Source organism: Scardinius erythrophthalmus (assembly GCF_964197995.2).
Source record: "Scardinius erythrophthalmus genome assembly, chromosome: 3".
NCBI lineage: Eukaryota > Metazoa > Chordata > Actinopteri > Cypriniformes > Leuciscidae > Scardinius > Scardinius erythrophthalmus.
This window is the reverse complement of record NC_138223.1, coordinates 33,399,140-33,423,547: the sequence shown is the minus strand read 5'-3', so window position 1 is coordinate 33,423,547 and position 24,408 is coordinate 33,399,140. Positions and strand designations below refer to the sequence as shown.

The following is a 24,408-nucleotide window of genomic DNA, read 5'->3' as shown; positions in this document are numbered from 1 at the left end:
ACGGGAAGCGACCGGGTCCACACGAAGGCTATAAAACCTAGTGAACGTGTTGGGTGTCGCCCAGCCCGCAGCTCTACAGATGTCTGTCAGCGAGGCGCCCTGTGCCAGAGCCCAGGAGGATGCAACACTTCTGGTAGAGTGAGCTCGCAACCTGAGAGGACAGGGCACACCTTGTGCTTGGTAAGCCAAGGTAATGGCATCCACTATCCAGTGGGCCATCCTCTGCTTGGAGACAGCCTTCCCCTTCTGCTGGCCTCCGAAAAAGACAAAGAGCTGGTCTGAGGTCCTGAAGCTTTGTGTCCGGTCTATGTACACTCTGAGTGCTCGGACGGGACAAAGCAAAGCTTGGGCTGGGTCTGCCTCCTCCGGGGGCAGCGCTTGCAGGTTCACCACCTGGTCCCTGAAAGGAGTGGTTGGAACCTTGGGCACGTATTCAGGCCGGGGTCTCAAAACCACGTTGGTGTCACCCGGCCCGAATTCCAGGCACGATTCGTCAACCGAAAATGCTTGCAGGTCCCCTACCCTCTTGATGGAGGCCAATGACAGCAGAAGCAAAGTCTTCATAGTTAGAAGCTTTAAGTCAACTGATTGCAAAGGCTCAAATGGGACGAGCTGAAGTGCTCTTAGTACCAGCGTAAGGTCCCAAGAGGGTATGGAAGGTGGACGAGGAGGATTTAACCTTCTCGTTCCCCTAAGGAACCTGACGACCAGGTCATTCTTCCCAACCGATTTACCCAGTATGGGGTCATGATGTGCAGATATTGCCGCCACATAAACTTTGAGGGTGGAGGGGGACAGCCTCCGCTCCAACCCTTGCTGCAGGAAGGAAAGCACGGCTCTGATCGAACATTTCCGGGGGTCTTCTTGGTGAGAAGAACACCATTCGACGAACAGGTTCCACTTCAGTGCATAAGCTCGTCTCGTAGACGGTGCTCGGGCCGAAGTGATGGTGTAATGTACCTCTTGGGGTAAGTCACCTAGAACCTCCGCTTCCCATCCAGGGGCCAGACATGGAGTTTCCAGAGGTCTGGGCGCGGGTGCCAGAGGGTGCCTCGTCTCTGAGAAAGCAGATCCTTCCTCAGAGGAATTGGCCAAGGAGGGGCTGTCGCGAGGAGCATTAGTTCTGGGAACCAGGTCCTGCTGGGCCAGTATGGCGCTACTAGCAGGACCTGCTCCTCGTCCTCCCTGACCTTGCACAATGTCTGTGCGAGAAGGCTCACTGGGGGAAACGCATATTTGCACAGGCCCCGAGCCAGCTGTGTGCCAGAGCGTCCGTGCCGAGAGTTGCCTCGGTCAGGGAATAGAACCACGGGCAGTGGGTGGTCTCTGAGGAGGCAAACAGGTCTACCTGTGCCTCTCCGAAACGGCGCCAAATCAGCTGAACCGCCTGGGGATGGAGTCTCCATTCTCCTGGAAGTGCTGCACGTGATAGCTCGTCGGCTATAGTGTTGAGTGCACCAGGAATGTGAATGGCTCGAAGCGACCTCAGATGCTTCTGACTCCAGAGGAGGAGGTGACGGGCGAGTTGCGACATGCGGCGAGAGCGCAGACCACCTTGATGGTTGATGTATGCAACAGTCGCAGTGTTGTCCGTGCAGACCAGCACGTCTTTCCCCTGTAGGCGCCGTTTGAGGCGGCTCAGAGCAAGACGTACTGCTAGCAAGACGTACTGCTAGCAACTCTAGGCAGTTGACATGCCAATGCAGATGGGGTCCTGTCCAGACCCCTGAGACTGCATGCCCGTTGTACGTGGCACCCCAGCCGGTGGCAGAGGCATCTGTGAACACCACTGCATGTCGGGACACTTGTTTCAGGGGGACTCCTGCCCACAGAAACAACGGGTCCGACCACGGGCTGAAGTGTTTGCGACACTCCGGAGTAACTCCGGAGCAACTCCGTTGCCACGCCCATCTCGGAACTCGGCCATGGAGCCAGTGCTGAAGCGGTCTCATATGGAGAAGACTGAGTGGTACTACTGCCGCTGCGGCCGCCATATGCCCCAGGAGCCTCTGAAAATGTTTCAGTGGAACCACGGTTCTGCCCTTGAAAGTGTTCAGGCAGTTCAGCACCAACTGGACACGCTCGTCTGTGAGACGTGCTGTCTGTTCGACCGAATTCAACGCCATACCAAGAAAAGAGATCCTCTGCACTGGCAAGAGTTTGCTCTTTTCCCAGTTGACCCGAAGACCCAGCTGGCTAAGGTGACTGAGCACCAGGTCCCTGTGTTCGCACAACTGAACTCGGGACTGTGCTAGTATGAGCCAGTCGTCGAGGTAGTTGAGGATGCGAACACCCTGCTCTCTCAGAGGAACAAGGGCCGCCTCCGTGACCTTGGTGAAGACACGAGGCGAGAGGGACAGCCCGAAGGGTAGGACCTTGTACTGGTATGCACGACCCTCGAACGCGAAACGCAGAAATATTCTGTGTTGCGGGTGGATGGAGACATGGAGGTACGCGTCCTTCAGGTCTATCGCTGCAAACCAATCTTGGGGATGGATGCATTCGAAAATGCGTTTCTGCGTTAGCATTTTGAACGGTAGCTTGTGTAAAGCCAGATTCAAAACTCGCAGGTCCAAGATCGGCCGTAACCCACCGCCTTTCTTGGGTACAATGAAGTAAGAGCTGTAGAACCCTGTCTTCATATCGGCTGGAGGAACCGGCTCTATCGCATCCTTCGCCAGTAGGACCGCGATTTCCGCTCTCAGGACAGGGGCATTGTCTGAGGTTACTGATGTGAACTGAATACCCCTGAACCTGGATGGGCGCCGGGCAAATTGAATCGCATAGCCGAGCCTGATGGTTCGAATGAGCCAGCGAGACGGCCTGAGGAGCGCTAGCCAGGCTCGCAGAGACTGTACAAGCGGGACCAAAAGAACCACAGGCATACCTGGGGTGGGGCAGCGAAGTGGAACACAGGGACCCAGCCCGTGGAGCTCTCTTTTTGTCGAGGCAGCCGAAGGCGTGGTCTGAGCGTGTTGTGAGTCGCTTACCTGGTTCCGTGGTAGGGCAGATTGGACGTGAGGATGCTTGAATGTGTCCTGAACCCGTCCGATATTGCCCTCTGGCGATAGAGGAAGGGGAGTGTGTCTGGGTAGTGTACCATGAACCGCTCCCCGAGTCCTCCTGGGACCCAGAAAGGAGAGAAACTGCTCTTTTATTGAAAATTTGGGTACCGCTGGCTGTTGGGCCAGCGGCAGAACAAAAGAAAACTGGAACAAAGGATTCTCCCGCCGGTCCTCCTCCGGGGGAGGGAGTGGTCCTGTCGCCATCTCCCAAAGAGCAGTCCTCTCCACCTCTGGGTCGTCCGTCTCAGGGCCTCTTACCCTTACGCTTCCCTCCTGGTTTGGCGGAGGCCTGGACGGGCGGGGCGCCACGGCCACGTCTGGCTCCTCTGCGCTGCTTTGCTGGTGGTTGCTGCGGAAGAGCGGAGGCGGACGCGGAGGGGCGCCCTCGGCGAGGAGCAGACAAGGTCGCTGGCTTCGACGGCCCCTTACCTGGAGCCAACCGCCGGGACAGGATATGTTTAATGGCCTCCGTCTGCTTCTGTGCTGCCGAGAACTGTTGGGCGCAGCTCTCGACAGCCTCGCCGAAGAGACCGGTCTGGGAGACAGCCAGAGGTGTCGCTCCTGGACCACAAGAGTGGACATCGCTCGACCCAGTGACCGTGCGGTGACCTTTGTTGCTCGTAGCGCGTGGTCCGTTGCGGCACGAAGTTCCTGGGGAACCCCTGGGTTGCGACTACCCTCGTGCAGGTCTCTCAGGGCTTTGGCCTGATGAACCTGCAGTAACGCCATGGCGTGTAAAGCAGAGGCAGCCTCTCCACAGGCTCTGTAAGCCTTGTCGGTTAACCCCGACGAGTACTTACAGGCCCAGGATGGGAGACACGGTTCCCCCCTTAGTGTGGTGGAGTTAGGGGAAAGTTGCATGGCAACTGCCCGCTCCACGGGGGGATACGCGTATAACCCTTGGCTGCCCCGCCATCGAGGGTAGTGAGGGGGGAGGGGACCCTAGGACCACTGATCGTCAGGCGGGGCGCCGAAGGATACGACTGGTGCAGACCTTGAAGGTGGCCCAGCCCGTTCCTCCGACGGCCCAGCTGGTTGCGGAACAGGGGAGTGAGGGGGACCCGGGGGTGGTGGCCCCGCGGAACCGGTCCTCACTGTCACCCTCAGATCTCCCAAACTACGGCCTGAAGTAGCCCCCCGAGGAGGGTTAGATCAAGGCAGAGGCGAGGGGGCTCCCATCCCTTTGAGGAGTGAGAGCCGCGATCGGAGCTCCGAGATGGTCATGTTCCACAGTGAGAACATGACTCATCCACGAACGCTGACATTGCATGCCGAATGCCCAAACATACAATTCAGTGTCCGTGACCATCACCTGTCGTCAGGAAACGACCGCATCCAGAAACACACGGTGTGTTTGCCATTTTTGTACAAACGCGCACACACCGTGAAGCTCTTTTAGAGAACTGCTCTCTTTTTGTGCCGAAGCACGCAGGGAAACCCCGCTCGCATCACCAACGGAAAGGGGAATCCCGTGGTGCGCAACCGATACCAGCTGTTAAAACAGCTATTGTTTTATTTAGAAGGTGCTGGATCGGTCGAGGAAGTTCGCTGCCGTGCCGTGTCGCCAACACTCAAAGAGAACAGGAAAGTACACTCTTCTTTGTAGATCTTCTTTGCAGAAGCTCAACTCCGAAGCGAAAAGCTGATTGCATCATGCACCAGCTGCTCATTTATACCCGAGCTGACGAGGCAGAGCAGCTGAATGCAATGATTGCATGCCAATATGAAATTGGCTTGTTTAGTTACACTCGAAGTAGATCGGTCCTCTGAGCGAGATCCCAAAATCGTCAGTCACGACGAGACGTCGAGAGTGACCGAACGATAAGGGAACTGTTCTGATACATACATTTATGTAAAAATTTATTGCATTATTTTAATGTTTTCAAATTGGATTTTCTCAGATCCCTAATGTAAGAAATGCAATATTTTTCATGTGACATGCCATTTGAAATGTGTTTTCAAGTTGAAAATTAGTCAACTCGACAATTCAATGTTAAGTATGTTTAAAAATGGCCCTGGGGTCTCTGAGACCCCAATCAGTTCATAAGAGTTAAAGTCCCCCTGTAGTCAATAATTGCCCCGCCTCCACTCACTCACTCCAGCTCAGAGATCCACTCGTTGATGAGTTTGTGACGTCAGACACGATTTCAAGCCGCGTTTTAGAGACTGTCTTTGGTTCACTGCAGTTTTTAGGAGAAAATACTCAACAATGATGTTGACTTATGATACAGCAGTAACAGGGGTCTGTAGTCAATCATATTCATTAAGTTTAATAAACTTTAATGAGTCTTGCTTTGTAATGGCAATCACTTTTTAAATCTAACCACTCAATGGCTCCACCTTGACGGAGGGTAATAATATATATGTGGTACATATCCTTTTAATGGAACCTTACATGACTTCCCAGATACTGAATTATAGTCCCAAAAATCAATGTAAGATTCACATTTAGTTTATTGATTGGTCCTAGATAGATTTACCATGTAAGCATAAAATTATATTAACTTGACACATCATTTTATAGATCAAACCGCCACACTGAACGCACAGAGAATCACTAAATTGAGCTGCTGAGCCAGTGATATTGAGATAAAATGATAAGGTCTAGCGGAAAGGTTGCATGCTGTCATGAGTTGTGTAAACAGAATCCTGTGGAGAGTTGACACACGGTCAGTAACATAAAATATATGGATATGAAGTGGCTTAAAGCTTTTCTGTGGTTCATAGCCAAAATAAGCACAGCCATAGTTAAAATGGCTCTCTACATACATAGTCAGCGAGCTTGTAGACCAGTTCAAAGAACCACACAAAGATTGATTGCGAAGCACTAATATTATGCCCGGGCTGCTCCAGGGCCATTTCTTGTAATAAATGTACCATGTTGCTTTAAGGGAAAAGCATGTGCTAAATGACTACATATTTACATACCCATTTACAGAGGTGATCTATGCTCTGTGGACAAATATTTTGACAGGTGTTATTATTTCCCCCTTCATTACATTGATGTTGTGTACCATAGCCTTAAAAATATGATTATTCAGAATCAAAACATATTTTTGGTATTTCTCTGTGAACCAACCACAGAGACAACACAACAATTTTCAGCCTGGTTGTTGTATGGTGCATTTTTGATGATGATGATGATGATGATGATGATGATGATGAAGATGATGATGATGATGATAGCTTGCTTGCTTGTAATCACGGCGAAAACGTTTTCTAGTATTTTTTCCTCTATAAATTCTCCCAGTTTCTTTGATTGTTGAATGGAAGTATAAAGGTGTAAATCAAAAGCCTTAAAGTTTGTTTACTTCGATGTTTATGACAGCACATTCTCTTAATTCTCAGATTTATGATTTATGCACATTACATTAAGTTCTCGCCTGTCATCCCTCATACTGAGATGTCAGAGCAGTTGTTCTTGCTGTCATTAAGTGTCATTAATTATGTGCACGTGATGTATTTTAACCTTTGATATTCAATAAAGGTTGAGTTCAGATTGCCAGTGATAAATAAGGGCTACAGGGTATAGCCAAGGCACTCTTCTTTTTCAGCCTTTCACTTTATTCCGTATTCTTCAGAAGAATTTCACAGAGCAGATAAATTGTACAATGACAAACCTCTTTAAATATGCAAAAAGCAAATGCTCTTTCAGCTTTCTAACCTACTGCTATATTCAAAAGGAGGTCTCAAAGCTTCCCATGTGTGAGTGTGGATACACGTGTGTGTGTGTGTGTGTGTGTGTGTGTGTGTGTGTGTGTGTGTGTGTGTGTGTGTGTGTGTGTGTGTGTGTGTGTGTGTGTGTGTGTGTGTGTGTGTGTGTGTGTGTGTGTGCGTATAAGTGCTTGTGTGAGAGATTATTGCTGTGAGGCTATGTCTGTAATGTACCAGTAGAAACTGATAGATGTGGCCAGTGGCTCCAGTAATTCTCCCAACAGAGACCGTGATACAACAGTGATGGATTATATATGACTTAATGCTCAGAGACAAATCAGTGCTGTCTGGTGCATGTTTGTGTTTCGTTTGTTTGATCATAAGAATATATTTGTTGGTACATGTGTGTATGAATGATGAATGTTCACTTTATTGGTTGATGAATGTTCACTGTATTGGTTTAATTAAAATGTAATGTTTCCATAGACCCCAATGCTAACCCGTCATCTATAGAAGACAGGATTAGCCAGGAGGCCAGTGAGCTGGAGAAACGACTCAGTATGCTGTCGATTTGCAGCCACCACAGCATGGCAGGTGATTCAAAAAGCCATACACAAAAATAAACACACATAGGAGGCTTATTTTATTTAAAATAAGGTTTTTGTAAATAATAGTTCACCCAAAAATGAAAAATCAGTTATAATTAATCAGTTGTTGTTTTTTAATTATTCAGTATTTTAGTGGATCGAAAAAAGGATAATTTTTGAATAATAGTTTACATAGTTCATTTCCATACAGCAACAGCTCATAGTGTCTGTCACGCTCCAAAAAGACCATAAAAGCACTGTAAAAGGATCATAAAAGCCTTCACATGAAAGTCGCTCAATTGCTTTGTGTAGGAAAAAGACAGCTCTTATTTGTTATTATTGTTATTACATGACAGATGGCAAGGTTTTTTAAGGGATAATGTACAAACTAAATCATGCAACTTCATTCTGAAGGGATTTATTTTGTGATATTGACCGACTGACTTTATACTATGAAACATACAGTATAGATTTCTTGATCTATAAATATAGAACAAGAAATATTGATTTGATTTTAAAGGGCACCTATTATGACTCTTTTCACAAGATGTAAAATAAGTCTCTGATGTCCCCAGAGTATGTATGTGAAGTTTTAGCTCAAAATACCCAACAGATAATTTTTTAAAGCATGTTTAAATTGTCATTTTTTGGGGGCTCAGAAAAACGCGCTGTTTTAGTGTGTGCCCTTTAAATGCAAATAAGCTGCTGCTGCACGGCATAAACATACACAGCGAAGTACACAAAACACTCATTACAACTAACAAAAAAACAAATATATACACACCTTTTCAGTGGGTGCTAAATAAACTGGTAAACCTTATATCCGTAAAATGACTCCATGAGCTGTCATAAAGTGCGCGCTCTCACTTTCATTTCTGCCGTGGTCAGTAACGTTAGTCCTGTCGCTCCGGAGACCGTGAGCTGGATCACAAACAGTACAGATCCATCCTTGAGTAACAACGAGAGTAAATGAAGACTGCTATGTTCATTCTTACATTCAACAACAACACACCTCAATCGCTTAGGAGACATTCTTGTCTACAGCTGCTCAAGCGTCGAAACAATGGTGGACTCTGTGTCCAGCTCACTCAGGGCGGGTCTGTGCTCAAACTGTAGTGTCAATCAACAGTCGTGGGAGGGGCCTGTACAAAGTGACGTCACATTGCCCCGAATCTGAGAACAGCTTGTTCTGAGACAGTGCTTATGATTTATGGGGATTATAAAAAAAGCACTGGGTGGATTTTTATCATTCTAGGGTGGTTGTGTACACACACTGCCAACACACATTTATGTTCAAACACCATGTAAAAGTGAATTTTGCATAATAGGTGCCCTTTAAATTATTCTATCATCTAAGAAGATGGCGAGCACAAAGTGATACAAAAAGCCTGAAACTAGCGGTTTTGGTTGTCAGGTCCAACATATTATTTATTTATTGTACAAAAATACATGAAATACCAATGAAAAACATGTAAAGATTCATTCAAAGATTCACGTTAATCCTCCTCCAAAAGAATAACTGAACATCACAAAGTCATAATTAGTTTTTGTCACTCCCTTTTTGAAATGCATGCACAATGCTAACAATCCAGGCAAACATTTGTTAATCCACTCTCTCTTTGTCATAATTTGTCAGCCTCCACCTTCAGTTTCGGCGCCTCCTTGGCAGGAGATGATCGGAGCATCTCCAGCTCCTCCTCAGAGACCAGTCATTCTGATAACAGCCTGGGCAGCCGCCTGGCGATATGGCCTGAGCCAGTCAGACACCCCACTCCCATTGAACCACCATCATCATCACCACTGTTAGGGGTTGCAGGATCTAAGAGTACAGCCTGTTCTGTCAGCACGTCCAGTGACGAGCGTCTATATGGAGTAATGTTTGGAGGGCTTCGGCCCCCATCCAAGCCACCTAATCCTAGAGGCCTTCAAGAGGCGGGACGGCAGAGTTCGACAGACAGCGGCATCGCCACCGGAAGCCACTCCTCGTATTCTGGAAGCTTCTCCTCCTACACTGGTAGCGTGGATATTGGGCATGGAGAGACTGATGAGTTTGGATCCTTAACAAGCCTCCCTCAGAACCCTAATTCAAACTCAATCTCCCTTCTCAACACTCCAGTACGGACAATTCCCCTGATTCCTGAGCACAAACCCTGTGTGTGCCCACTCAAAGAGTCTGCTCAAATGCAGGCCATCATGTACCAGGTACCCAGACCACCTCTGCAGCATTACGACATCCCTCGCAGGCTCCCACTACAACAATCCTCCAGTCAGGAACAGTTTTTGACTGCTGTAGCCCAGGAACGTGAGCCCGAATATGGAGCTCTGGGACCAGAGGGCGTACCTGCAGATGCCACCCCCAAACAAACTGTTCAATGGAGATTCAACTGTTTTAGTGAAGGAGTAGCGCCCCCTGAAGGCTCCACCGCACCACAATTACAGCCCGCCATCTGTCCTGACTGTGGGGGAGGAAAGGTAACAAGATATGTTTTCTTGTTGATTTTTTGCTTTTTCTGTCTTTCTGTGAGTAGTTTTTTACTGGTATTAATTTTTTTTAAATATCAGAACTGAATGACATTAGGTTTCATTAACAGTTCTCGCACATATATTCTTTGCGTGAAATGCCATACTAAAATTATCCGACAGTTTCCTGTTGACAGAATATCTGACTCCTGTGAGCTTATTCATTTTAGTGAATCAAAAAACATACAGCTCAGCAGTCAGTGTAATCTGTAGTCTGTCAGTTCTTTGTTGTGAATCAATAACATAAATTGCAAACAGCAGTCAAAATTCTGAGTATTTAGTTATTTTTAGTGAATGAAACGCATATAGCATACAACTTACTGTGAGACTTAAATTCATGTCTGATTCTGAATATGACAACAGTTAAAGATACACATACACATTTTTTAAACTGAATTATCTTATGCTCGCCAAGGCTGCATTTATTTGATAAAAAAATACAATAAAATGAGTAACATTGTGAAATAATATTATTACAATGAAAAATAACTTATTTTAGAACCGTTTTCTATTTGAATATATTGTAATTTATTCCTGAGATGGCAAAGTTGAATTTTCTCATACAAAGAAAATTAACAACAGCTGACAAGCTCCACTCAAGATGTCACTCTTAGTTAAAAGGTTAATGATCAATCACACAATCAGAAAACATCCTCATCAAATTGGCACGTTTTACCCATTTCTACATCATAAAGAATTAAGTAATCGAAAAACAAGATCATATCTCACATTTTAAAAAAACAACAACAGATTCATACAATAAGCAATATCACAGAAACTCTTTAAGACAAAGGTCCTCATTCATACCTTTTGGAAACTTTCAGACTTTTCAAATAAAACAAATCCAGAAAGCCTCTCGTTGTTTCCTAATAAAATCAATGTTACCTCCTCTTGTACTGTGTTTTATCTTTTCAATACCAAGGTTATTTATGGTTACTCTCACAAAAATGTCTTAAATGCAACAGGACTTTTTAGATCCTTTCTGTTCGTTACACTTCTATGTTCTGTTATCCTCTCTTTAAATGAACGAGATATTTCACCAACATACATTTTATTACATGGACATTAAATAATGTAGATATTTTGTCTTACATGTAATAAAACTCTTGATAAATGTAGGACTCTTATTTTCAGGATGATTAGAAAACGTAAAAAAATGTGTAAATTGACAATTAATACAATTACCACATTTTGAGCACAATTTTTAAAACAACTTACAGAGAGAATTTCTAGTTTTGTAGATCATCATATTAAAGAATTTGTCCCTAAACAACCATATTTTATTAAGGATAGTGCTCATTTTTTAAAATTGTTTCTGAAACGTTTCCCACCCCAGAGGTACTGTTATGTACATTTGATATTGAATCATTATATACAAACACTGATCATCAGTTAGGTCTGGACACATTAGAATATTATTTAAATATGCGGGAAACAAATATACCTTCTACCACATTTTTTGTTAATTTGGCCACTTTTGTGTTAAAAAATAATAAGTGGTATTTCTTATCTTCAGTGTGCAATAAAATGGTTTGAGTGTCTTTTTGTAGGTAAATTGGAAGAAATGATATTATATGAAGCCCAAAGTAATACTTTTTTCATCTGTTATTTCTTGGAAACGTTAACGTAAATATAAAACTTTTGTAACATAACTAATGCAATTAACTGTTACTTTTAATTAATTTAATGTATCCTTGCTGTCTAACATCAGTGTATGTTACTGCATTTTTGTTTGTTTTGCATATATATATATATATATATATATATATACAAACACACCTTTTGCAAAAGTGTTACAATGGAATTGCCAAACACATCAACGTGCATGCAAACTATATAGGCTATATTTGCATATTCATGGTTCCGTGTATACTAAATTAAGCGAGGGTGTAGAGTTACATTCAAGCTATTTTTAATGCATGAAGATTTTTTTTCCACAGGATAAAACATTTAAATATGTCATTTTGGTGATCAAAGATTAGTTTTAAGGGATACAGTTATTGACTACAGGTGGACTTTAAACCAGATAACTGCTCAGCTATTTCTGAGTCTAAATGCATCATTTGTCAAAGTATGCAGACAAACTGTTCTCTAGATTTGGACTAAAACTTTACCAACAAAATCAGGCTTCTGCAACAGATCGGGGCGGTGTTGATTGAGCATCAGTCTTTCGTTATGCACTCCTCTAATCATGGAATCTAGCGTTCCAGCACAAATCTGAAGACTGTTCCAGCCGTCTGTGTCTCTGAATCATGCTCAGCCATCACTGCCAGTGGGGAGGCAGAATCAGTTTGCAGGGTGAATTTAAATGCGTTTGTCATCTCGCCACATGCTTCGGGTTGATCTGAGAATGCAATAATAAGCTATAAAAACAGCTTGCTTTGACCAAACAGTGAAAAAAAAAAATGTTTTTCAGGGAAATCAATATTTCACACTGAAAAGCATTCCATTATTAGTACTGTTGCCCACAGCATTCAATACTTTTGTACAATAGTGGCAACATTTCAGATGCTTATTGTAATCGCAAGCATGTCTTTAGGCTTTTACCAGATATAGGTGTAGTCAGTTTTTGCTCTTGTAAAAATTTAATTTAAAGATATAAATAACATCAGCAACAGCTGAATAGAAGCGGTTTATCCACAAAGTTTAGTTCAATGATTTTGCTCACACTTTATATAAGGTGTCTTTAACTTCTGTGTATTTACTTAAAAAATGTTAGGCACAATGTACTTATTGTGTTCATGTTGTATTGTAGAACACATTTGCTGCTATTGAAGTGGGATACGGGCAAGGTTAGGGACAGGTTTGGTGGTATGGGTAGGTTTAAGGGTGGGTTAAGGGGTAAGGGAAGGGTCTACAGGGTAATTATAGATGTAGTTATGCAGGAATTTTTTTTATCTAAAAACATATACTGCATTAAATAATTTAAATGCTAGTACACAGCAGTTAAAGGCTAATATAATACAGTAAAGTGGGCCAGATTTTGAATCATTTTTGTGATGTGTATCTGCAGAAGAAGCATCAGTCAATTAAAAGAATAAATACAACATTAAACAAGTCTACTGCTGCTCTGGGGTTTCTGAATCACTTTTATGTTTCTCGTAGGTGGAGGAGAAGAGCAGGTGTGAGATCAGAAGCAGTTCTGAGCAGCAGAATACTTTTCATGAGACTGACGGTGAGCATCATATAGTTATCTAGTTTTGAAATAATAATATAATATAATACATAGTCCCTTAATCAGGTAAACAATACTTGGATGTCATTTCAACGGGAATTGCATCTGTAATGCCTCTTTCATCCCTACGTTCAAGCAGACTGTCTTGTCTGTATCGACTGGTAAAGCGATTCTAGTCTCATCATCGACATGTTGCTAAACACAGTGGCCACGAGGAGAAATTGCGATGCTTTGTTGTCACTGGATATCTGATGTCTGTGTGTGTGATATGCCATGTCAGATTGTTTTCAGCTGATTACATTAACAATTTAATGATTTGGAGCATACATCTGAGTGTATTGTGATTCTGAATGAATGGCTTACTTGTGATTGATTCTTGGGATTTTGTCTTGCTCAGCAGATCCAAAAGGCAATTATGAGCAGATGGCATTCATGACCGATGCATCCAGGTGGCCACAGTTCAGAGCCGGAGAGTATGGTAATTGAGATGCCCCTTCTTAAATATCACCACCTGATCACAGCATTTCATTCACTCGATTTCATTGGTAACTGTGCGTGTTGTGTCTTGTCTTACAGGACTGACAGTTATTGACAAACTTCAAGGTGATTCCATTAACTATGTGAATATCCCCATCAGTCCAACGTCTAAACGACAGCTACACTATATGGAGTTGGATCTGCAGGACCGTCCAGAGTCAAGCCACACTATCAGAGGTACACTGTGTTCCTTCCATATTCACTACTCATTTTTGATCCTTCAATTACATGCCTTCCAACCTAGTACTCATTTTTTTAATCCTTACCTTTACAATATACATTCTACTGTTCAAAAGTTTAGGGCTTTTAAGATAATTATTTTATGTTTTCAAAAGAAGTCTCTTATTCTCAAAGTCTGTATTTATTTGAAAGTAAAGTGAAAACGGTAATATTGTGAAATTTTTACAATTTTATTATTCCTGTGATGATAAAGCTAAATTTTCTTCAGTGCCACATGATCCTTCTAAAATCATTCTAATATGCTGATTTGGAGCTTAAATGACATATTTTTAATTATTATTATCAATGTGGAAAACAGTGCTTAATATTTTTTGTGGAAACTGTAATTATTTTTTTTCAGTATTCATCAGACAGCATTTATTTGAAATAGAAATGTTTTGTAACATCATACGTCATGTCTTTACTATCACTTTAATTTGTTATAGTGATTGTGAAAAAAAAGATTATCCTTGGCTAACGCCAGTGTTTCTTGCGTCACAAACTACCTTGTAACCAATCACGTCAACGTGCGGGCGGGCTTTAGCATATCATTAACTGCTGCAAAGCAGTGGAGTCTCAAGAGAACCCTCATTATCCCAGTATATTTTTCTGTTGATATGAAAAATCGGGTACATTTAGCAATATAGCTGGTGAATTATGTATATATTACGATATTAGGATGAACTATATGCCTTTCTCCACTGACGTTCTGAGTTGCTGAAAGCGTTTGTAAGGATACTGATTATTAGAAGGCAGTGGTCTGACTTTGAGATGGTGAACGGGAACATGATTTGTGTAACACACACTATTAGTAGTCAAACAAAAGGCTAATCATATTAATTACCAGAGAACGATACATTAAATGCATTACCATTCTGATACATTGAGTTATAGACAAGCCTATTAGAGTGAGTGGAGGCAGGGCTCATTTGCATATTCTTGGATCCTTGTATACTAAATGAAAAAAGGGTGTAGAGTTGCATTGAAGCTATTTTAAGGCATTCATATTTTTTTCCCACTGAAAAAAAAACATTTAAATGTGCTATTTTGGTGATCAAAGATGAGCAGGGGTACTTTAAGACATCTTTAATATAAAGGCTAAATTTATGCAACTGGCCACATAACAGAAGCTTGCACATTTTAAAAAGTTAATAAATCCTTTTTTTTTTTTATTGCGTTTGTGATTAGTGGCCGGCTCCAGCACTAAATACGCCCACATTGACATCACTGCTACTGAGACAGCACAGAGGGTGGGAGCCCAGCACGCACAGGGCCGAGAGGAGAGACTACAGGAACTAGAACAGAAGAGGAGAGGAACGCTCACCTGAACATGTAATCAAAGTGGAGTTTAAATGCCTGAGATCACACTGAATCTTTTTCTTCTTCAGTTAAACCTGGAAATAGTTTTGTCACAATTGTGAGCAAATTTGTGAAATTAACTTTTTCAATTTCTTGCATCCACTTAAGCACAAAACATGGTTTTACACAAACTTTTGGAGTTTGTGCAGCTCAAATGCCGTAGTCATTATTAAAGTAACCAAGAGACATTAAGAAAATGAAATTATGTATTTATCAATTAAACGTTTCTCTCAAATTGTAATGGTGAATAAATATGTTAAGTTAGAATAATTTTTAATTGTGGTCTCTCAGATGTTTAGACTCTACTGTTTATCAGTGGTTCTCAACCTGAGGTCTAGGGCTCAGTATGACTTAAATATAATTGAACTTAATTAGTTAAAAGTCATAATTAGTTAAATTAGGAAATTTAAGTAGCTTTTATAAACGTGCCATAGAAAAAAAAAACATTACTGGTGTGCATGTTGAGACAAAATAATGGCCCTGACATATTTTCAGATGTCAGTGCAAGTTGCTTTCAGTTAAAACAGCTCAAGCATCCATTTTAGTCTGGGACTAGGCTTAAGCCTCGTCTGTGAAACCGGGCAAATAAATGAACTATTGTTTTTATTGAAGAACAGAGCTCATTAAACTTCTGGATCAATGTCTTGACTCAGTTGTTTAGAAAAAAGGTTCATAATTGTGTTGGATTTCAGTGGGCTTTTGGTTGAGAACCACTGCTTTATGTATTTCTGCATTGTATTTTATGTACAAGTTTGTGGATGTGTATTATTTTCCATGTTTAAGATTGGCATGGAATTAGAAAAGTTCTAAATCTGAAAACAGATCCCAGATGCAACAACTTTGACTGTTGACAACTGTAAATATATACTTTGGTGACCAATTTTGTTCTGTACATTTACATATTTCATGAGAACATACTGTATTTTCGTTTTTTTTTTTTCAAATATTATTTTCTGAAATTTCTATATACTATGATAAAAATGCTATAACAGTGACTAAAGAAGCTCATTTAAATGCTTGATGCAATATCACAATCACTCAGTGGCAGCTCAGCATATCACCCATTTGAATTTGTCATAGAAAACACAAGGCTCGGGCAGTTTGTTTTATTATGAAATGTGCAACATGAAACGTGGACTTGTACAAAAGCAATCCTATTATTTACGGAGATCACATTCCTGACAGTTCATTACAATGCTGGATTATAGGATTTGTATGAATAGGAAGATTTTTAAATCAAACTTGTTAGATTAGTAATACAGTGCCATAGATTAAAGAATTAGTGTGGATTTCATATTAGAATTTTTATGACAAATCCCAGTGTCTACCTGATGGAACTGTTTAAACAGTGAGGATGTCGATTCAAGTCTACCTTGGGACAACACTGTCAATCATAGAAATGTACCCTGTACCCAATGCTATTTAGTGATTCAGTCATTATTATTGTCGACTCAAGGTCTGCCTTGTCAGATAGAAGTAATGTAGTGCGTGAGCTCGGTTTCTCTTTCTCCACTGAAGCACACTTTTTTCCTGATAAAGTTTAGCTGTTAATAGGAATATTAAAGCAAGCCTGTGCACCGCTGTTCATTAAGGGATTTTATTTTGCAACCTTTGAATCTTAGGATGCTCAGGACTGGGGTATAAAAAATGAGAATTATTAAAATGAATGCTTAAAAAGTTTATATTGAAAACTTTGAGAGCTTTTTCATGTGTGAAAGATTTATGCCACGCGCGTATAGGAATGTTAAATTCTTTTGCACCCACGTTTGTGGGATTTTACACGTGTTTCCGTGCGTGTTTGCTGTCTATTATTAAACAAATTGAGTCACAAACAAATTTTTCCACAATAGAATGTGGATAACATACATAAGCTTGCTGGATAAATCGCCTTGTAGTCATTTGCTGTAAAAACATTAAACGGGAAATGAGCAACAAAAGCAGAACTGATCACTACTCACAGTAGCATAAAAATAAAATCATAATTTACAAAATAGTCTAGCTTCGCAATGGAAATGTTAAATTCGTGTACATTATGCCCTACCTTTATAACCTCAGCATATGTGATATGTGACCTATGAATAATTGTAGCTAACAGAAGTGTTCAGAGTTCATTGTGTTGCAATCCATTTTGGGAAATCTTATTCGTCAAATCCTGCAAGTGTTTCTTCATCTAAAGAAAAAAAAAGAAAAACGTGATTGCATTAGTACAGATTTTAAACCGCTAAACAAAAGATTCTGCACAACACTTATATTTTTCTTCATGACTATGAAAAAGCCACATAGGACAATCACCAAAAAATGATATAGGATACTCTACCTTGTATCCCATTTCTCGTGCTTTCTCAGCAAGAGTGTTGTATTTCTCTTTGTTTCTCATGATATGTTCTTCGTCTCCCAGGGCTTCCACATGCTTCAGTTTCTGATGGGACAGTTCCAGCTGCTCCTGATAGTGCTGGTGCTTCTCCACCTTTGTTTCAAAGTGTTTAAGTTCCTCCTAAATGAGAAGCAAATTAGCTGTGCAGTAATAATATAAAAGATATTCAGTCAATGACATGAGCAAAGCTTACTTTAAGAGAATCAAGTTCGTCTTCACTCAGATTAGATCGTTTTGCCATTTCCCAAAGTTCTATGACTCTTGGCTCCTTAAATTCTGCCATAGGCAAAGATAAGAGAGAGCATCAGAAAGTCATGAAGCAATTTATTAATGAGAAACAGATTCAATCTTTGCAAAAGTAGCCACCGCTGTCGTCACTGTAACCCTCATGGGTGATCTTGCGGAGTCGTTCAAAGCCCTGGTTAAGGTCCCTCATTCTCTGCTTCAGATCTGCATGTTTCTGATGGAGAACATGTTCCTTCACTTCGCCCTCCAGAGGACTTATTACATTCTTATGGATCTCTGATGGAAAGAACAGAAATTCAAAGACGAAAATTCTGAGTATCTGCACAAGAGGTTAAAATTTAAACAGTCCTATTATTAAACTAAATGGGGTGCGTTTCTCAAAAGCAGTGTTAACCAAATATGGTCGCAAGTTCCGTCATTACTAACATAATGGTTACTTAACCATAATGAAAACAAACATAGCAAATTTGTGTGGTTGGAACTACAGCTCTTGACCTGTGATTAGAAGCGTAGTTTCTTGTTAGTTTGACATACGGACTTAGATTGTGCTTTTGGGCACAATAAGCGAGCTACCATGCAGTACGTTTTGTATCTTTCATTGTATTTAAATATACATACATTTCATTCTAAATATATTTAAACGTGTCAAAATTGCACATGTGCATAAATCACATGACATCACAGCAATAGCAAACCACAACCATCTAATGATCAATTCACAATGGACTAGATCAAGTCCCGCCCTACATTTTTTCTTGTTCAAAAAGCCTTTTCACTCAGATATAAGTCACAACAGACTATCGCAACTCCCTTTTTTCATGTCAACTTTAAAGACTTTGGATATTTCACTAAACACAATTAGAGATCCTAAATCCTATGAGATATATAGGCACTAAACACGACCAAACTCTTACCTTCAGTCCGGCTGACAGTGTCCATGACAATGTTATACTCGTTGATTCTGTCTTTGTGGTGCTTGAATTCTCTCTGAAGGGTCTGGAGTTCCTCGTCAGAGAACTTTCCAGAAATCTTGGCCTGACGATCAAAGGTTGAAGAGAACATTTAAGCAAAGCTAGTAATAAGTGAACAAGTCTGTAAACCTGCAAATGAGTTACACATTCACACTTTACTGGTTGTTTTGTCACAACATCAGTTACCTTGTTCCACAGCTTGTCCAGCCTTGGGTCATCAAATGTATCTCCCTCTTTAAAATCATGATCTTTCAGTCTGTTGCTGTCCAATGTCCGGGTGTCTTTTTTCCCATCCATTCCATACTTTGCCAGAATAACTGTGCAAAGAAGTTATACATATCATTTTTTCATTAATATGTCTTATGTCCTGTACTAACTTCCAGATGCAATAAGAAATATGTCAACAAAGAACTTTTTGTCAAGCCTTTTCATGGGTTTTTTAATGTCATAACCTAAAGCAAACAAAAAGAGTCAAAACATACTACTAAAATTGCGTCTGAGCTTGGCTTCTCTCTCTCCATCCTCGTCCAAACCTTCTGCTTTCAGTTTTTTCCACTGAAGTTCATCTTTCTCCTGGATCTTCAAGTCACTGTGCAGTTCTGACAGCCGCACCGGTGCAAGCTGCATCTAAAGCAGAACAGATGATTGGCTGGTGCATTAAAATGCTCAAAAGCAAAAGAAGGACAATCAAAAGATCCGATAACGCTGGCAAAAATAATAGATTGTATATTTTTAATCTGTCACATCACTTACCCTTAACGCCTTTTCCCAGATCTGATTAAGTTTGGCAATCCTGAATTCCACCTGATTATTGTTTTTATCAGATGCCTTTTGTTCATTCACTTCTTTCGAGTACTTCCCCGCCATTGCTCCAATAACAAACAAAGAAAACAACATTATAAACTGCATTTTCATTCTGACACACAAGAAGCGAATTAGTAAACAAAACGTAAACGTGAAATGTTTTTTAGAGCATCTGTGGCGCTATTCAGGAAGCGCTACTACGAGAATCATACGGCATTCACATGCCTGAACGTCCAGCTTCGCAGTGCATCATGGGTATTGAAGTTTTACATTTCTTAGGCATTCGCGCTTTGGAACGAGGATCTCTACTTTTAAAGACTTCAAATCCCACACAGCGCTGCTTTGCTCGTTAACTAGTAACAAGGGGCTTTGAGCAAATGAGATCAAACCACGCACTGGGAATGAAGGGAAACCCATGCAGGCTGCAGCCATATGATGGCATCTACTTATTGAAACCGCCCACAAATTAGATTTTAAATCACCACACAGACATCCCAAAAGTGCAATATTCATTTTTTAATGACTGAGTGTTAGCACATGTGTTGGACTTCAAATAACATAAAATCCAATACATGGGAAGAGAAATTCACCCATTATTGTCAGCTCTAACAGGGTTACTAGGTGTGAACACTCTTTTGCAATCTGTTTTGCTCAAGCCTGCTACCTCTATTGCAATTTGTCTCTGCCAATTTTACCAATTAGAATGCAAGTAGAACTTCCAGCTTTCTAATATTGGAGATGATACAATGATTGATATAGCAAACAAAAGGAAACCAGTTGAGATTCCCCATATAGGCTATACTACTAAATGACCGAATCAGGACAATATAGGACAAAGTCTGTATCAAATTTTGCCACCGACACTATTGTAGTGTGACATAGCGACAACTCAAAATGAAATCCAATATAGGCTACACATTTTTATCTAACAACAAAGAACACTACTTAATCCGTATTGCTTGGTTAACCCACTTAATGTGATGGTAAATGAATTGGACACCTTTTTGAAACATCAATCATGTTAAGTACAAGTGTTTCTGAGAGAGCGCTGGAACTTTTTGTCACTTTGGTACTATTTTCACAAGTAGGTATAGGCTATTCAAAACCTTTGGTACAAAAGTGGTACTTCCAACTTGTATCATAGTCAATCATTCTTGTTTCCCCATCACATTATTTAAATACACTTACATTATCTAACCAAATTGACATCCATGAAAAAATCCATAAAGCCGGTAATATGTAGCTATTCAAGGTTTCATCACCTATAGCTCTCTGAGGGACCTCTTTTACAAATCCCTTGAATGCTTCCTCTTTTTTACAGTCTATGTTGATATATTGCAAATGCTTGCATATGATACAGCAAACTATTGAGCTTATGAGATAAATACCGAACAAAGAAATTCCTGTTTGTAATATTTAGTTGGACAATCAAAACATTTGAAAACCACGTACTCATGCAAATAATGCCAAAGTGATTAAAAATGAAGCCTATTTATGTTAAGGTCATTCACTTATGAAATTGCTGAAAATATATAAAGTGGATTTTGTAATGCTTTTTTCAGGTGCAGAATAAAAAGGCAGTTAAGTGATCGAGGTTGCACCATCTTTGCTCACTGTCAGGCATTCAGACCTTTGATTCTACTCGAACTGACCTTTTAAATGAGTAATGTAGTACAAAATGTCCCTATAAAAAGTACACGAGCTGCATCAGTAAAAGCACTTCATTTGCTAACACTATACATCGCTTGTTGCCACCCACTGGACACTAAAACTAAAAATTGCTGTTTAATTATCCACTTGATAATTTGATATTGGTTCTATTCTTGAATAATTAATACAACATCCAATTTCAGGATGGTAAAACGAGATTTATGAACTGATTAATGGGTCTGAGACATTTTTTTCCCACCCAAACTCCAGTTATTTGTCCTCTGCATGAATTAGACCATTAGATCATTATGCAGATTATTAAAAATATAGCTACTATCTCTTTACTGTATTGTTGACTATAAAGAGATGTTTTCTTAAAAGTAAATCTTTCATGTTTACTGAAGATGTCCTTGGACCCTGTATTAAAATAACATATGAAGAGTTCAGATGCAAAAGCCTCTAAGTGCCATCTGAAATTTTCTTCTAGAATGGTCATTTTTATCAAGCTCGTATATTTAAGTTCAGTAATTTCACTTAAGTGAAATTACTGAACTTACTGAACTGAACACTTAAGTGAAATTACTGAACTTAAATATACGAGCTTGATAAAAATGACCATTCTAGAAGAAAATTTCAGATGGCACTTAGAGGCTTTTGCATCTGAACTCTTCATACCCTTTTAGAGGACACTGATTTGATTGACAAGCCAATTTATTCAAAATGAAAAGTCTTACTTATCACAATTACGTTATATTATAAATATCCTCATCATCAGATTTCCATGACTGAAAACCTAAAAGAATTAAAAATAAAGACATCACTTCTTGATGTATCTGTATCCCATTAAGTTTTCAGTTATGTGACTCTGATTTTACACTCAGAGGCCGTAAAATATTTTCTCCTAGTTGGTTACGCACCGGTGTGCGGGAGTGGGAGTGTGCTTTCCTTCTTATACCCTGAGCAAAGCATTGTTAAGTGGAATACCAACACCGAAACCGACCGACAGGAAACCAAAAGATGAGGCAAATGTGTGGTGATCAAGAAGGGGACAAGAACATTAACATATTCTCCTCAATGCATGTTTAACCAGTAGTACCTAGATTGTACATTAGGATACTTTAATATCTCTATTAAGCTCACCACCATTCATTTCAGTTTATAGGCTGTCAGATGAGACCAAACATGGCATAGTTACATATTAGAACACACTAGTAAATAAACAGTAGTTGAAAGCATATGTCCTGTAGCCTGACTACGTCAGACTTCCTACTTCCGGTCAATTTCATTTCGCTTCTGTAGTCAGTCTGAGATAGCAGCTTATCTTTCAGTTTTCCAGCGGCCTTCGGACGGCCGGGCCAATCAACGAACAGAGGGCGGGCTGAAAGCCGTGACGTAGATGCTGATTGTACCGTGGATGCGTAGATTTACTTCACATAATCTGCAAAAGTCGTTCACAGCCATGTTTACTCCGGTATTTCGCTCGATGGTTTTTTTTTCGCATCATACATGTGTATACAGTGGAAGTTAGATGAGGCTAAGCATGCGCATAACACACGCCGTAACCAAATGTCATGTGATTGGCTTACGGGCAACCAATGATTTTAAACTTCAGACAAGCGCCCCCTAGCAAGAGAGAACTCACTTCTCTATTATGCCATTCCAGACTCTGTCTACGAAGCAAAGTGAAGTAGCAGAGTCTGGTATTACCAGGCTATATGTCCTGTGAAGCAAATGGTACATACGTGTCATTGAGGTGCAGACGACTCTGTCTCTCCCGACAGAACCATCCTGTGCCTGGAGTGTCCCAACAGTCCTCAGTCAGCACATTGATGAAATCCCTTGCACTAGATAGGCATTAGCATACTGTGATGATGAAGGCCATTGTGCCACGTTTAGTTGTCTTTAAAAGGATTTCTGAAATACTACGGCAATAAAGAGTTCTGCCCATATTTGCTCAGCCCTACAGTTGCATGAAAAGATAACAATAATTCAAAGTAATCCATGACTTGCAATAGTGTGTTTGCCCAGATAATTCTTCATTATCTTTCATGTTGTTCTAATTTGAGCACTTTTCTCCCTTAATGTTGTATTTTTTCATGTATAGCATTATTAATGAATACAAACAAAGAGCACAGAGCAAGAAAACCCTAAAGCGATTCCAATTACATATAGTTTGATGCTTTTCTCTGTTTCTCAACCTTTAATGTAGTTCAGATTCCATTAACGTGCAGCAGAGATGGTCAAAGGCCTTTGTGTTCTGCTGCCAGAGACGTCTGTGGGCACATCAAGCCTAATGAATACACTCAATCACAGACAACGGGAACAAACATGGTCATTAAGCGAGCAAACATCACATTTAAGGACATTCTCCTCCATCCATTTGTCTTCATTTAAACAGGTCAATTCTTCGGACAAGTCGTCTACTGCTTACTAGAAAATTATGACATTATACAGCTGTAAGAGGTGATGGGGGATCGGCTGCTCTCTCATTCACATAGCAACACACACTAATGACTAATGCTATCTCTCGGTTTTATTCTCCATATCTTTTAGGCAGAATATTCACCCAGGGTTTATATCAAGTCATACATCTTCTGATGCAAACCTTGGGATCTATCTAAACCACAAAGCAGATAAGAAACATGAACACGAATGTGTCATTTTGGAGAACAAATTGACCACTATATTGTGTTTTGGATGCTGGTGTCCTTACCTGGACACCTTAACTATCCAGACATGGTTATGCTGTGCCACCAGCTAGACCAGCACCATAACAGCTTACACTCTTAAAAATAATGCTTCTTTATTGCCATTGATAGTTCCATGAAAAACTTTTAATATTCATGGAACCTTTCCATTTCACAAAAGGTTCTTCAGATTATTAAAATTAGGTTAGTTCACCCAAAAATGAAAATTCTGTCATCAATTACTCACCCTCAAGTTGTTCCAAACCTGTATGAACGTATTTCTTCTGCTGAACACAAAAGAAGATATTTTGAAGAATGTCAGTAACCAAACAGTTGATGGACCCCATTGACTGCATAGTATTTTTTACTCCACACTATATGGAAATCAATGGGGCCCATCGACTGGACATTAAAATGAGTTTAGCTTTTAATGACAATTCAATGTGGACGAGAGCGTTTTGAAACGAAAACGGCATTTTCAGATGTATCTGGATTAATAGTTGATTTCAACTGATCACTGAAAGGTTCTCTGAAGAACCCAAAATGGTTCTTCTATAGTA

General features: G+C 40.8%; 2 protein-coding genes across 8 annotated transcripts in view; one reads left to right on the top strand and one right to left on the bottom strand.

Annotated features, from left to right (window-relative positions):
- Nucleotides 1-16,225, top strand: part of dok7b (docking protein 7b) — a 33,462-nt gene extending 17,237 nt beyond the window's left edge. For 2 of the 4 annotated variants that reach the window (XM_081360582.1, XM_081360584.1), the window contains exons 6-11: nt 7,206-7,313; nt 8,943-9,778; nt 12,932-13,001; nt 13,402-13,479; nt 13,578-13,715; nt 14,946-16,225. In XM_081360582.1, the coding sequence (XP_081216708.1) occupies nt 7,206-7,313; nt 8,943-9,778; nt 12,932-13,001; nt 13,402-13,479; nt 13,578-13,715; nt 14,946-15,085 (1,370 nt within the window). In that variant the 3' untranslated portion in view covers nt 15,086-16,225. Of the gene's footprint in view, nt 1-7,205; nt 7,314-8,942; nt 9,779-12,931; nt 13,002-13,398; nt 13,480-13,577; nt 13,716-14,945 lie in introns of all 4 variants that reach the window. The other 2 variants (XM_081360581.1, XM_081360583.1) reach the window with 2 other exon arrangements.
- Nucleotides 16,209-23,087, bottom strand: lrpap1 (low density lipoprotein receptor-related protein associated protein 1). Of its 4 annotated transcripts, XR_014029800.1 has the most exons (10): nt 22,904-22,945; nt 19,461-19,576; nt 19,190-19,334; nt 18,894-19,024; nt 18,651-18,771; nt 17,857-18,012; nt 17,684-17,766; nt 17,434-17,610; nt 17,158-17,286; nt 16,209-17,018 (listed from the first exon to the last, which is right to left on the bottom strand). XR_014029800.1 is itself a non-coding variant. In XM_081360587.1 (9 exons), the coding sequence occupies exons 1-9, from the start codon at nt 22,908-22,910 to the stop codon at nt 17,218-17,220; spliced, it is 1,005 nt and encodes a 334-aa protein (XP_081216713.1). In that variant the 5' UTR covers nt 22,911-23,087; the 3' UTR covers nt 16,209-17,217. The 4 variants fall into 4 exon arrangements, 3 of the variants coding, with proteins under 3 accessions (XP_081216713.1, XP_081216712.1, XP_081216711.1); XM_081360587.1 differs by having other exon boundaries at nt 16,209-17,286; nt 22,904-23,087; XM_081360586.1 differs by lacking the exon at nt 22,904-22,945 and adding an exon at nt 19,737-19,792 and having other exon boundaries at nt 16,209-17,286.
- Between the last annotated feature and the right edge of the window lie 1,321 nt (nt 23,088-24,408).

Excerpts from the sequence above, each read along its gene's own strand:
- lrpap1 (XM_081360585.1), bottom strand. The coding sequence starts at position 19,622 with ATGAAAATGCAGTTTATAATGTTGTTTTCTTTGTTTGTTATTGGAGCA. Across the intron at positions 19,025-19,189 it reads GCTCAGACGCAATTTTAGTA|TTATTCTGGCAAAGTATGGA; the intron begins GTATGTTTTGAC and ends TTCTTTGCACAG. Across the intron at positions 17,611-17,683 it reads ACGAACTTGATTCTCTTAAA|GAGGAACTTAAACACTTTGA; the intron begins GTAAGCTTTGCT and ends CTTCTCATTTAG.